This window comes from Balaenoptera ricei, chromosome 16 (assembly GCF_028023285.1).
Source record: "Balaenoptera ricei isolate mBalRic1 chromosome 16, mBalRic1.hap2, whole genome shotgun sequence".
Lineage (NCBI taxonomy): Eukaryota > Metazoa > Chordata > Mammalia > Artiodactyla > Balaenopteridae > Balaenoptera > Balaenoptera ricei.
This window is the reverse complement of record NC_082654.1, coordinates 68,936-83,534: the sequence shown is the minus strand read 5'-3', so window position 1 is coordinate 83,534 and position 14,599 is coordinate 68,936. Positions and strand designations below refer to the sequence as shown.

Sequence of the window (14,599 nt, the reverse complement as noted above, 5' to 3'; positions counted from 1 at the left end):
GTGTTGGCAGAGCCCAGGCGTGGCCAGGTGGGTGCCTGGATGGAGTTCTAAGCGGCAAACACTGAAGGGATCAGGCTTTGAAATGATGGCCAACAGCAGCTAATAATAAACTAATATCTTGGGCCAGAGGAAAAGGAAGGTGGCATTGGTTGGCTGGTCACCCTCCTTCTCAAGGATGCATTATAAAAGCTTTGCCTCTCCCCAGGAGTGTCCGCACGAGGCGGCAGATCCCCGGAGGCACCATGGCCGCCCTGGGCATCATGGTCGCCCTGCTGGTGTGGACGGCCACCTTGCTGCTCATCTCCATCTGGACACACATCTACAGCAACAGGCGACTGCCCCCTGGCCCTTTCCCACTGCCCTTCGTTGGGAACATTTTCCAGTTGGAAATTAAGAATATTCCCAAATCCTTCACCAGGGTAAGAGAAATATTGTTGATTTGAGGGAGGAGCATTCAGGAATTAGATGTAATATGTGTGCATTCAATTCACTCTCAGACAAATTGTAATTCAATACCAGCTTGTTCTGAGTTAGCTGAATTACCAGTAGCACCCAAGAGTGATATTCAAAATATTTAGCTAGTGTTACAGCTTGGGCATGGAGCTCAGTGGGCCTTGGCCATGGCTGGCCCCGAAGGCCCTTGCTTGAGCAAAGCGTTGACTGTCATGCTGTCGTTGGGTGGCTTGGCCAGGGCAGTGTGGTCGGGGCTGCTGCTGTTTGCCCCTGGGATGCAAGGAGGGACACGCATTGAGACCAGACGCACACTAGCTGTGTGTGAACCTGCAGCTCTCCTTAGACGCCAAAGAACAGGGGGAAAAGTGAAGTGTTTGACCCCCCCCCCCCCCCCCCCCCGCCACCTCTCACTACGATTGTTGTGAACAGTGAATGAGCTAACAAATCTAAAAACGAAATGCGTTAATGAATCTATTAAATGAGTTAGTAAAAGAACGCCACAGGGCACAGAGCCGCTCTGAAAGGCGTTGACGAGTTTCCGGCAGAGGAAGACGTGCTCGTGGGCCTCTGAACGGTATGGCTCCGGGGCCTCCAGCAGCGTCCTGGGGTCCGGGACCTTGACTGGGGACAGCAGACGGGGTGGTGGTGGGGCGGATATGGGCAAAGGGGCCTCAGGGGGAACAAGAGGAATCGGCCCTCCCAGTTACTTGTTCCCCGGAGGGAGGGCAGCTAGGCACATGCAGGTGCGCCGGATGCGCTCCCGGCAGAAGAAGCCTCTGGGGAGGTCTTCCTCAGATCACTCTGGGTTCTCCTGGTAACAACAGCGACCTTGGGGGGCACTTTAAAGCGAGACATCCTCTCCAAGTCCGCGGTGGCTCACTCCCCGGCCTGGTGGTCTCCGCAGCTGGCAGAGCGTTTCGGCCCAGTGTTCACCCTGTACCTGGGCTCACGGCGCTTCGTGGTCCTGCACGGCTACAAGGCCGTGAAGGAGGTCCTGCTCGACTACAGGAATGAGTTTTCTGGCAGAGGAGAAACCCCCGCGTTCCAGGTGCACCAGGACAAAGGTGCGTCCTACTTGGGGAGGGGTGCGTGTGGGTCAGGGGAAGATGTTGGGGGGAGCTACTGAAATAACAGTAACAACATGCTAAAGGCAGAAAGGTGAAGCGATCCGCAGACAACTCAGGTGAAGGTTGGTGCATTCACTCACTCAGTCATTGCTCCGCGCCTCTTGATGGACCCAGAGAGGACAAGACAAGGAGCACCCACCCTCCGACCAGCAGGACAGATGTGTTCATAGAGAAATAGGACAGAGGGAGCTGCTTCTGACGGCCGGGCCGGGCCTCCCCCCGCAGACCTTCCCGCCTCCCTGGGCCCTCAGTCTCCCCTGGGAGCTCTTTCCACTCACAGCTTCAACTACTCGTGGGTGTTGGGGCTCCATCCACCGAGGGCCCCTCACCTACGATGGGCACCCTGCTTCTCCATCAAGGGGGCCTCCCGATGTCCCACCTGGGGCTGTTCTTAGACCAGGAAGGGGGTGTTGAGACTTCCCGGTGACCCCATCTCCCCAGCCTCACCTCTTTCCTCTGCCCTTCCCCCCTCCGGTGTCTCCAGAGCCCCGAGTTCCCCTCCTGCAGGCGTAGGAGGCCTGGGCGGGGTGGGGGTGGGGTGGGGTCTAACTGGTCTTTATCTGAGTGTTTTCCAGACTCCTGACTTCAGAGTCCATCTTCCGCGTCTCCGGGGAGGTCCTGGAGCCTGGGCGGGGGCGCCCCTCCCCCACCTCTCAGCTCTGAAAGCTCCCTGCCCCACCTGCTGTCCTCCAACTTCACCTGCTTGTCCTTTATCATTTGCTCACTGGTGTTTGAGATCCAAAGCAGATGAGAAGGAAACAGTGTCCCACCAACCCAGCAAAACTTGGAAGCCTCTAGCTCTTCCTGAGTCAACTTTGGTGATGAGCGTCTAGAAAACTTTTATTCATTTTATGTAGAATTTTCAAATTGATGTGCTTACAGTTGTATACGACCTTCTTGCCTTATTTTTCCAGTCTACATTTCCGAGGTTATATCCTGCCACAACCAATGGCATTTGATTGTCCCTCTTAGATATTGTGGGTGGGTTTGTTCTTGGGGGCGGCTCAAAGCAAAATTAACCACCCTAATCTTTGTCATTAACACAAGAGGAGACTTACTGGAGGAGAGCCCCAGGAGAGCAGGAGTTCTGGGGTCAAGGAGCTCCATCCTGACTCTGGGGACCCTTTATCTGCCAGCCCTGGTCCAAGTCATGGGCCCCTGAGAGCAGTCAGGCAGGGGCCAGCATCGACATCCTGCAGGTGGGACACAAGGGGCTTGCCTGCCTCCTGCCTGAGGGCTCCAAAGTGCTGTTTTTATATGTCCCACACGGCCCAGGGCTGACCCTGGACCTCAGCCAGGCTCTGGACCAGGGCTGCATTTGGTCCCCAGGAATAATGATGTGAACGTTGGTGATTACCATAGTGTGGAGCAGCGGCTGCGTATTAAGGTGCCGACGGGGCCGCACCCATCCTTTCAGTCAATCTTCACAAAACTCTGGGAGAGGAGATTTGTTGCCTCCATTTCAGCCTGTTTGGATCCCAAACGATGGCGTGCCTCTGGGTTCTCTCTCTTCCTCTCTCCATCTCTGTGTCTCTCTGTCTCTGTCTCTGTCTATCTCCTTCTGACTCTGTCTCTTTCGCTCTCCATCTCTGTCTCTGTCTTTCTATCTCTGTATCTCTCTCTCTCTCTGTCTCTTCTCACATTTTCTGTATCTTCCATCTTTTCTTTCTACACAGTTCTTGCCAGAACATTTTAAAATTACCTGCTTGTCTGCCCCTCCCTCCTCAACCACCTCTGCTCCTCCTCACATGCCGTTCAGGGTGGCCCCCCCGCATCTCTCCTCCTGCCTTCCCTCTGGCTTCTCTGGTCGTCAGGGCTAGGGGCACAGCCTCTGCTCTGTCCTCCGGCCTCCTCGGCACACACTCCCTGGTCCCTGCCACCCCTTGCTCGTCCGCCCTGGGTCAGTGACTCGGAAGGCTGGGCTGCCCGAGGCCCGGCCGGGCTCATGGCACAGCCCCCCCCGCGAGCTTGGGGCCCCTCGGTTCCCTCTTGGGCTGCTGTGCCACGCACCCGGCAGCCACTTGGCCCGTTACGCAGTGGCCCACAGGAATCGGCACCAGGACCCCTGAACACAGGACCCTGAACTCAGTGTCACCTGTGCTTTTAACCTGGTGAACGGCACCTGTAAATGGGTCTCCTCAGTGCCCACACACCCATCAGTGGTCATGCTGTCCATCCCCGGGCTTGACTCCGTGCCAGCCTCCTTGGGTCACATCCCCCTCCTCCCACCCCTGCCTTGTGCTTCCCCTGCAGGCCGTCCAGGTGTCCTTTTGGGGTAGAATGAAGCCCTCCTCCGTTATACCTCTCAGGTCCGGCCAGACTTCCTTCTGGAATGTCCGGGGCCATGGCTTTCCTCAGGCCTCCACATGCAGGAGGGAACCAGATCAAGATCTTCCTGGATCTGGAGGTCTCCGTGGTCTGGGGGCCCTGTGACCTCAGATTTTAGTAAGGACTTGCTGTGAAGCCACGGAGTGCGAGCTGAGGTGTCTATAGGGTGAGGGTAAAAAATCATTGGAAACAGAATGGCTTCAAGGAAATTAGTCAGTAAACAGGAAAGAGGCAGAGGTTTTTCTCAGTGGTCAGGTGTGGTTTCCCTCCTGTGGGGAGGACACAAGGCAGAATGGGGAAAGCAAGGAGGCTGGTGGTTGCAGAGCTTACAGGGGCAACGGAGGAAGCCAGCCGACCCCAGCGGCTTCTCTCCAAACCCAAGCATCTGTCACCGCGCTGGCCAGGGCGGCCCCTCAGCCCCTCCCACGCAGAGCAGTGCACGGGGCGCCCGCCACTCCTGCCCCTTTCTCCTGAGAGGAGAGTTTGCAGTGACAGCCTGCTGTTCCCTCTTCCTTAGGGATTATTTTCAATAATGGACCGACCTGGCAGGACACCCGGCGGTTCTCCCTGACCACCCTCCGTGACTTCGGGATGGGGAAACAGGGCAATGAGCAGCGGATCCAGAGCGAGGCCCAGCTCCTGCTGGGGGCACTCCGGAAGACCCATGGTGCGTACAGCCTGGCCTGGGCCCCATGGCCCCTGACGACCGAGGCAGCTCCCCATGTTAGCCCACAGACACCACTTCACAAGCTGGTTTCCTCTCTAACCCAGGGAGCGGGCGTGGTCATCGAGGGTGGAGCTGGTGTGTCCTGAATAACTGACAAGTAAAGAAAACCCGAGTAGTTCACACAGTCACCACCTCCCGAGAATTCTCACAGTCCTAGGGTGTCTCTTCGCAAGCACTGGAAACGGCCCTCCTGCCACACCCACGAGCGAAGCACCCTGATGGCTCCCCTGTTTTCCAGGCCAGCCCTTCGACCCCACCTTTGTCATCGGCTTCGCGCCCTACAACGTCATCTCCGACATCCTCTTCCACAAGCGCGCCGACTACAACGACAAGACGGCTCTGAGGATGCTGAGTTTGTTCAACGAGAACTTCTACCTGCTCAGTAGCCCCTGGATCCAGGTGAAGCGCTCTCCTCCCTCCTGCCTGGTCGGCACCCGGCTCCAATCGAGGGTTTGCAGCAGGAAAAGGATAAGAAGGGGCACTGTGTGTGTGGACAGACAGGCACACAAGACTAGAGAACCTGAACGCTCCTTCTGGACGCTTCCATGGGGCCTGCCATTCCCCCTTGCTAACCTCAGGACACTTACCACTTCCCTCTTTAAAATCAGTCCTCACCAGACACACGGTACCTCTGCCTATGTGCTCACATTCCCACCACAGAACTCACACGACCTCGTAGAGTGGTGCCCAGAAAGATACTTTCAGCCAAAATATTCTAAATAATACAATAGTGACAGCCATAAATTCAGGTTTGGAGAAGGTTGTCAGCCTAGTACGCCAAATGCTATTGCACCCAGAAAAAAAAATATATATAGTAAGAAAATTCTCTCCCTCCCTCACTCTCTCTCTAGCTTTATAATAATTTCCCAGGCTACATACGTTACCTGCCTGGAAGCCATAGAAAACTAATCAAAAATGTGTCTGAAATAAAAGAGTATGCTCTAGAAGGAGTGAAGGACCACCAGAAGTCGCTGGAGCCCAGCTGCCCCCGAGACTTCACCGACACCATGCTGATGGAAATGGAGAAGGTACCCTCACAGCTCGCAGCTTCCAGACCAGGCAGAGCCGAGCGCTTGGCCATTATGAGATGGGTTTGTGGGGGCAGGGTGCACTTTTCAGATTTATATTATGACCTGCACTGCGGTGTCCACACTGCCCACACTGTGTACATTCTGATGCTCTTAGTTTTACGCAGATACACTGGCTTGAGCGTGACCACCACACGTCGACACACAGCCAGCCTGCCTGGCCACCCTACACTCCACTGTACTGTCCACTGTGCCGGCCAACAGGATGGCCTTTCTTGGGGAAGCCATCAGGGGGCTGTGGGACCGGGTGAGTGGGACCCTCACGTTGGCTTCCTCCAGCCCAGCCTCTTAACCACTTCTGATCAACTGACTAATGACCACATCTCACCTGGGGAGAGGCCCTCAGTGTTCCTCGTCAGCACATAACCCCCAAATCGTGCACGAACTCAAGGGGGCCCAGGCCTTCCCAGCACCACCTCTCTGGCACCCCTCTGGGTCGCCCACCCACATCAGTCAAGCTTCTCTTCTTTCCTTGGCGTCACATGTGGCTCTAGAACCACACATGAGCTCCACACCTGGTTTCCTGGAAGACTGCCCTGGGTGTCTGAGAGTCTCCTCCATCAGTTGGGCCTCCTCCCACCCCTCCCACCTCCCACGCTATGCCCAGCTTCCCTGTGACTTCCCTCCTGGGACCTAAGGCAGCGGCTGTGGGGCTGAATGAGGCCGAGGGCAGCCCTGCAGAAGCCCCACAGCTCAGCCCTGAGCTGCTGGAGGTCGTGGCACAGGGCCAGGGAGAGACCCACCCCCCAGGAGGGCCCTCGGTGCCATGGAAGGAGCACCGATCCCACAGCCAGCTGAGGGCACAGTCCTGCCCATGATCGGTTTTCTGGGAGCCTCTGTTCCCTAGCCTTGCAATGGAGACGATGGTGTCTGTGCAGGATGGCCCCCCTGTGGAGCTGGCAGGGCTGCCAGGTGCTCTTCTGCTGAGGGACACAGGGTCTCTTTCTCATCCACCTGAAAACCTCCCTGTACTGAGGCCCTATCTCTCACATCGCAGGAAAAACACAGTACAGACCCTGTGTACACCTTGGACAACATTGCTGTGACCGTGGCCGACCTGCTCTTTGCGGGGACAGAGACCACCAACACCACCCTGAGATACGGGCTCCTGATTCTCATGAAACACCCGGAGGTCGAAGGTAGGACAAGTAACAGGCAAGGACACCGGACCATGTGGCCGTCGCACCTGCACGGTCAGCCTGGAGCATTTAGGCTTCAGCTTCCCGTCTGCAAAACGGGGACTGGCACTGCTTGTTAACCCTTGCAGCAGTGACACTGGGATCGCTGGACGAATGCTTTAGGGGAAGTGTTCTTGTGCATGACAGGCCCCGGCACTCAGCCCGCCCACACCCACTGAGAAACCCCAGATTGCAGGAAGAAAGCCCAGTGGAGAAACACCATGCTGTCTGCATCCACTCCAGGCCATGATCTATTTATGACGGAGAAAAAATGTGCACATCGCCCCTGAGTCAGACCCAGCCTTCCAGGCAGAGCTGAGAGGGAGGAGGGGGCAGGGGCAAGGCCTCCTGGCATGTCTCCCCCGATTGGAAGAGTGGGGATCAGAGGAGGAACCCCAGGAAAAGCACTGCAAGTCTGCCTGCTGCCCTGGACCCGGCCTTCCCTCCCAGGGCTCCTCCCCAGCACTGGGCCGGGTGGGACCCAGGGTGGATCAGGCGTGGCTTTGGGGGCCGCACGCACAGAGCATGAGGCACTAGAATCACCCACATGGGCCAGTGGAGGCGATGTGAGCAACACCATGTGTCTACAGGCCAATCAGCACCAACCTCCAAGGAAAGAGGAGGTAAAGGAGCCATCGCCTGGGGCCAGGGTGCCCTCCCCGGCAGTGCTCAGGCCTGGAGCCCCCCGCCCTTCACCGGGCTGGGCACAGGGCTGGGGTGGGGGTGGGGTCCCCACGGCAAGGAGCTCCTCACCACCTGAGCCATGCTGGCTGCTGCTAATGATGATCATTTGGCTCCTGCTGTGTGCCGGGTATGGGGATCAGCCCTTTAATACAGTGTATTCTTGAGGGCTGACGGAAAGGGCGTGAAGTTATTTCCCCTAGGAATGTGTATATGTGACCTGTCCAGGATCAGACCTGGTCCGACTCCAAAGCCTTGGCTTTTCTACCTGACAGAAAGGTGAGGCGAAGGAGCCGAAAAGTCCAGGGGGCGAAGGCTCCACGGGTCTGTGGCAGTTCTGAGGGAGCTTCTGGCCACTCTGTACTAGGGGAGCCACAGACTCCAACACTGTTTTAATTATGGATTATGAGGAATTTCCAATATAGAGAAAAAGACAGAAAGTAAACATGACTGACACCCACACATCCATTGCCAAATTTAACATGTGTTAACATTTTTCAGTACTGGCTCAGAGCTCTTGGAAAGAAAGCAGGTTGCAGAGCCAGCCCAGGCCCCTCCTTGCCTCCCTGCCTTCCCCCCCACCCCAAACTCCACATTATCCCTGGACTGCTATGTGAGCTCCCTGTGCATGACTTCTTATATTTACCATCTAGTAAATATCAGCATACCATCCATCTTGTTACGAGTGTTTAAAATTGTTACTCGGTTACCATACTGCAGGAGCTTTGCAGTTCACTCAACAGATTACAAGGCCCACAGGCAACCTCAAACCCAGAGAGGCCAAGCAACTGCCAAAGGCTGCTCAGGAGCACACCGCGCATGTCAGTTTCCATTCTCCATTCGCCTCCGTACTCCCTACAAGCCTGCAGCACACCAGCCTGGGGTAACCATTAACACAGTTTCCCTCCAACTAGAGATCCCCAAGACCCTTTCTTATTCTCTACTCCTGGCATGAAGACCAGAACGGGACTAGCCATGACCAGCTAAGGTAATGGAGGCCATAAATAAATAACTACATAAATGCTGTAGACTGTTCCTAACCTCACTGAGCCTAGTTCTTACTGACGCGTGCGGATGAATTATCCAATAATCCAAAGCTCCATAAGCATCTACTGGGTATATGGATGGGAGCATGAATGTTGAGCCAGCCTGGAGTCATGCATTTATTCCATGCATATCTTGGCAGAGAAACTTCATGAAGAAATTGACAGGGTGATTGGGCCAAGCCGAATCCCTGCCGTCAAGGACAGGCTGGATATGCCCTACCTGGACGCCGTGGTGCATGAGATTCAGCGATTCATCGACATCATTCCCTCCAACCTGTCCCACAAAGCAACCCGGGACACAGTGTTCAGAGGATACGTCATCCCCAAGGTCAGATGTGAGCCTGCAGTGCACCCCTGAGCACCACCCTGCAGATCAGCCGCCTGCCAGGGAACAGGACGGGGACCAAGGACACCTCCTCTTGGCAGATGCGGCTGAACACTGGGGGCTGGGCCAGCATCCCTACCCTGCAGAGTGCTGCCCCCCCAGCAGGCCTTGTGGGGACCTGCTGACCACAGAAATGGAGGCGATCTGGGAAAGGGGCTCCTCAGACGGTGCCTGGGGTTGAGGTGTGTTCCAGCAGCAGAAACAGACAACAGCAGTAACATCCAGCCCTGGATGAGTAGCTCGGAGGAGCTACTTCCCTGAAAAGATGAGAGCTCTCATTGCCATTTGGTCGTGACCCCCACCTGCTCTCTGTCTGCCCTCAGGTGAACAACTTCCCCGGTTGGGAACATACCATCTTGTCTAACGTAAAATTCAACTGCTGGCTCCCAGGTGAAAGCCTGTGTTGTGTTAACTTGACTGACCAAGGCAGCCTCTGTTCCTTCCAGGGCACAGTCATAATTCCGACACTGGACTCCCTCTTGTATGACAGCCAAGAATTCCCTGAACCAGAGAAGTTTAAGCCAGAGCACTTTCTGAATGAAAATGGAAAGTTCAAGTACAGTGACCATTTCAAGCCATTTTCTGCAGGTAAGAAGAGGTCAGGTGTAGCACCTTCCCCGGGGATTGTCCCTAATTCCTGCTCTCTGTTCCACGTGTGATCAGCATCGTGCCCCTGATTTCTGTCCCCAACGTGACCCAAATGTGTTCTTCCCTGTTCAGAGAGGTTAAATGACATCTTTTCACCAGAAGTCCTGGGAATGAGTTGAGATGAGTTCTTTTTTCCTTAGATACTTCACTTCATTCAGTGCTAAAACTCTTCATTTAATAGAACTTAGTGAAAATCTTTCAAAACTATATTGCCTGACTCCATAATTTTAAACAAGGGTTACTAAGTAAATTTTAACGTTTGGTTACCTGGACTCATCCTAGGACCATCTAACCTTTCCAGCCCTTGGCTGCCTTTCCAGGGCCTGCCCTTGGTGTGGGTATGATGGAAGATCTGTAACCAACTCGATAACTTTAACACCAACACGAGAGCTTTGGCTTCCACTTGGGGCCACTCTTCTTTCCTGTAGGACATCAGGCTGAGCACTGGGCAGAGCCCATTCTCCCAACCTGACACAGGTTTACGCAGCTGAGTCCTGGTGGTTGAGGCTGTGTGAAGGCTGGTCCCTGAGCCCACCTGTCGCTGATACTCTTACACTGAAATCCACTCTGGGCTCCCTTTCAACAGGCAGACAGGGGTCAATTCTGCTTAGGGTGGCCGTTGACGCACAGCCTCCGCCCACCCAGCTCTGCCCCTGCTGTCCCGCCCTGGGCGGTGTCTTAGTGCTGTTGTCACCTCCAGGAAAGCGGGCGTGTGTTGGAGAAGGCCTGGCTCGCATGGAACTGTTCCTGTTTTTGGCCTCCATCCTGCAGCACTTTAACTTGAAGTCGCTGGTAGACCCCAAGGATATCGACCTCAGCCCCATCGCAATTGGGTTTGCCAAGGTCCCCCCCCATTACAAACTCTGTGTCATTCCCCGCTCACAAGTGTGAGGCACACGTTCTCTGAAGACCGCGGGTCCCTTGATGCTGGCCTGGAGGCCTCCTGCTCCCCTGCGCCCCCTCAGCAAGGCTAGCCAGGGCTCCACAGGGAACCAACTGGGCCAGAGAGGCTGCTTTCCAGGCCAAGCACATTCTTCAGATAGAATTTGAAACAAAGTCCATAAAAGATTGTGTCAAACTAATTAAAGTAATTAAAGCAAACTATGACTTAGCTTGTGTTGGAGTTCCTAGAAACCATGATGAGTGAGAACATACCAGTGTAGGTTACACTAAGCTCTTCTGCAAAAGTAGACCTACCCAGCCACCAGTCAGCATCTCTTGTAAAGGATTCACAGGAAGGAGTACAGACACTATTTTGCTGTTTGGAAAAAATAAAAATAATATACCTCCGGAGGATTTGTTAGCCATATCCTAAATGTATCCCCTGACATCTTTCCCTAGGATGTGAAGTTATTCCTTTGGGCTCACTAATAGCATTATCCTGTGCTATATTTTAAGATTAAAATACGTTTGAAAAGTCAGCACAGAGATCTCTTATTATCTCTTAAGTCTTTGTGCCTGGAAGGGGAACTTATAAGGATATGGGGACCCTAGTGCAGAATGAGGCAGAAACGAGGAAATCATTAATCAGCTCAGTGAACTACACCTCAATGTTATGAAACAGAAGAATAATTTGGGACAAGAACCCTGTTCCCACCGAGAGGGCACACACCAGGAAACCCACTGTATGCCCAGACTTCCTGCTTTGACTTCCCCATCAGTAAAATGGGCATGTCAGCAGCCCCTCTCCACAGCAAAGAGTGTGAGGGCTGAACGGGTGAGATGCAGAGCTTTGGAACACTGTGCAGCATATAAGCCCCATGTTCCTTAGTAAAGTGAATAAGTTTTCACAGCCAGCAGTACAGCATCTTCCAGCTCTCACTGACCCTCCTGCTTCTCACTTATAAGGTCCTGTGATAACATCGGGCTCACCCAGGTAACCCTGGAATCTCTCCCCTTCTCAGGATCCTTACCCTATCACATATTCAAAGTCCCATCTACCATGTTAGGTAACATATTCACAGATTAGAAAGAAGGAAGTGGTGTCGGGTCCCAAGCAAATCCAAAACCTAGCAGAGCAAATGACAAGACCTTAAAGCCTGAGAATGATCCTCTTTGGATCATTGAAAGTCAGGCCATACTTGCAGTTCATTTTATAAGCCAAGCATCCCCTGACATCAGACAGAAATTACAAAAACTAGAACAGGGCCCACAAACTCCACTCTCTGTCCTGCTTGACACGGCCTTTAAGATCTTCAGCGACAGGGAGGAAATTTCCAGGAATAGGTGAGAACTAAGAGAGGAGGAAAAATTAAAGCGACACGCTCAATACACGGCTGTTGCCATTGCTCAGTCCCCCACAACAGGGACCTACAGGAATCCCCTCTCCTCCTCAAAGACCACCGCTGACCTGCTGCCAGTGCAGTCAGCAGTGGCACGCTGTCAGGAAATGCTGCACCCTACCACCCCATACCCCATGCCCTCACTGTCACCAAAAGGGCCGTTGGAAAAGGAGTTGTCCCTGCCGACCTCAAGCGGGTAGGCCAACACCATGACCACCCAACATCCAGGGTATTTCGGGTCCCGGCCCCTCGGGCCAAAGTCAAGGCCAATTTCCCCTGTCGGTGGCAAGTGACTACCAGGAGCACGAAGCGGATGGCGCTCTAGATCTGGGGCTCCTGGGTGCGGATGACTGAAGGTGCCTGGGGCTCAACCTCCAGGCCCCTATGTTCCCCGCAAGACCAGAGGAGCCCTGGGTAACCCTGGATGTGGCAGGGGCTACTATCAGCGTCTGATTGACACTGGGGCTACTTATTCAGCTCTGACCTCCTTCTCTGGTCCCACTCGCCGTTCCTCGATCCTCCTAACAGGGATAGACGGACAACCCTCTTATGGCCATTTTACACCTCACTTACCCTGTTCTCTTGAAAATACTTTATTCACACACTCTTTCCTAGTCCTCCTGGCCTGTCCTACACCTCTGTTAGGCTGTGACCTTTTAACAAAACTTAAAAAGCTACTTTATCATTTACACCAGTAAATATGGCCTTAACAGCCACCACGAAGCCTACCCTAGCTAAAGTCCCACCCCATCCCCAAGTTGTCCCTATCAGAACCACAATTTTTGGTTCCAACTCTCAAATATTAAGCAAGACTGCAAAAAACTCAAGACACCTGAGGATTATGACATAGGGTGGAAACTTACTATTCCTTCTTTCAACTGGGCTTATAACTTTTCCTCTCATCCCTCAAAGGTTGCTTGCCTCTCTCCTTTAGCTGGAATGACTTTAGCTACTACCTGTGAGGGCATAGAACATTCCCACACCCATTTAGGAAAACCCTACTTCAACATCACTTTAGACGTCTGCCTAGCCCCTACAAGTCGCACCTATTTCCTTTGAGGATCCAATGCCTATTTATGCCTTCCAGCCAACTGGACGGGGACCTGTACCCTTGCATACATTATTCCTAATCTTACACTTATAAATGACAGCATCCCACTTCCCTTACACTCTCGATCACGTAAACAAAAGCGGGCAGCCCTCACTGTAATATCAGTCCTAGAGATGACCACTGGGATAGAGACAGGCTCAGCTGGACTTTTAAACTTTATTTTCACTGCCTGACAGCTCTTTCTGGAACTCACACAACAGATTGCCTACTCAGCAGCTCAAATTAACACTCTACAAGAACAAATAAATTCTCTAGCAGGCGTGGTTTTACAGAATAGGAGAGCTTTATACTTATCAACGGCTAAACAAGGTGGGACCTGTGCAATGTTAAAGGAGGATTGCTGGGTTTTTTGGTCAACCAACTGGGCAAAATTCAAACTAAACTTTGGAATATTATCGAAAAGAGCTAAAGGGTTTTATATGAAGGGAGCCTCAAAGGGATTCGACTGGTGGGATTTCAAGACTAATATCTGGTCCTGGTTCTCTTGGCTAACTCCTTTTCTAGGTCCTATAGCAGCCTTCCTACTTCTACCGATCTTTGGGCCATGCATTTTTAACCTCCTTGTTAAGTTTGTCTCTTCTAGAATACAACAAATGAACCGCCAGATGGTAAGGTGACAAGAATACCGGCCAGTCAACACCCAGACAACCCTTGAACAAGCCTCCATCACATTCCATGGAGCCCCCACCCCCTCTCTAGGAGTACTCTGACAGAGAGCAGGCATCAGGAACCCAGGGCCCCTACGACGCCCCTGCCTCTTCTCCTAACAAAAAGGGTTCCTGAACACCTGAGAAGGAGCTAGGCAGATAGGTAGACATGAGCAGGGTGTCCAACAGGGCCAAAGGATTGGCCCTATAAATAAAGAGAGGGGGAAATTTGGTGCTCCGAGGACAAAGAACAAGATAAACTCAAAGGGCCAGCATTGCCAGAACAAAGAGTTACAGGACTCTTATCACTCTGTCACATTGCGACCATTGCAATGTCCCAGAGCCCTCCCAAGCAGCATGCCCTGTCCCTTTCCTAACCACACTGCCTGCCTTGAACTCCTCTTGTGGCACTTACAGGCACGCATAGACCTACGTGTAATAAAATTTTCTATGTCACGTTTCCTTGTGGTCTTTGTTGACGGTGGTTCACCATTGCGCACACTGAGGATATACATTTAAACTGTTAATTTAACAAAGTCACAACAGTCGCAATTATGGTTTAAGTACTTTAATAAGGACAGACATTGTGATATTTCACGATTCATGCTGTAGTATGCAACTGTTAAAAAAAAAAAAAAAAAAAGGACGTGGGTTCCATAACCGCAATGCCATTATAGGAAATAAAAACATTAAAGCTAACTGATAGTATCATCGGATTCTCGGCCCTCATAAGAATTTCCCCATTCGTCCCACAACATCTCTTTCAGCTTCTTAAACTAGGACTTAATAACAAACCAGAATTCCACGTGGTTGCACGTGGGTCGAGACACGGTCTCATCCATCACATCCGGGGCTCAGGGCAGCAAGACCCATTACCCCTCAATACACAAAACGTCCC

General features: G+C 53.0%; 1 protein-coding gene across 1 annotated transcript; it reads left to right on the top strand.

Annotated features, from left to right (window-relative positions):
* Positions 1-242: 242 nt before the first annotated feature.
* On the top strand, positions 243-10,552 carry LOC132350237 (cytochrome P450 2E1). The gene is made up of 9 exons (XM_059899215.1): positions 243-419; positions 1,358-1,517; positions 4,426-4,575; positions 4,874-5,034; positions 5,487-5,663; positions 6,721-6,862; positions 8,769-8,956; positions 9,460-9,601; positions 10,362-10,552. The coding sequence occupies exons 1-9, from the start codon at positions 243-245 to the stop codon at positions 10,550-10,552; spliced, it is 1,488 nt and encodes a 495-aa protein (XP_059755198.1).
* The last annotated feature ends 4,047 nt before the right edge of the window (positions 10,553-14,599 follow it).

What these genes read in the sequence shown, in the direction of transcription:
- LOC132350237 (XM_059899215.1), top strand. Translation starts at nt 243, where the DNA reads ATGGCCGCCCTGGGCATCATGGTCGCCCTGCTGGTGTGGACGGCCACC. An exon ending in CCAGGTGCACCAGGACAAAG is followed by an intron (nt 1,518 to 4,425) that starts GTGCGTCCTACT and finishes CCTCTTCCTTAG; the next exon opens with GGATTATTTTCAATAATGGA. An exon ending in TGCTGATGGAAATGGAGAAG is followed by an intron (nt 5,664 to 6,720) that starts GTACCCTCACAG and finishes CTCACATCGCAG; the next exon opens with GAAAAACACAGTACAGACCC.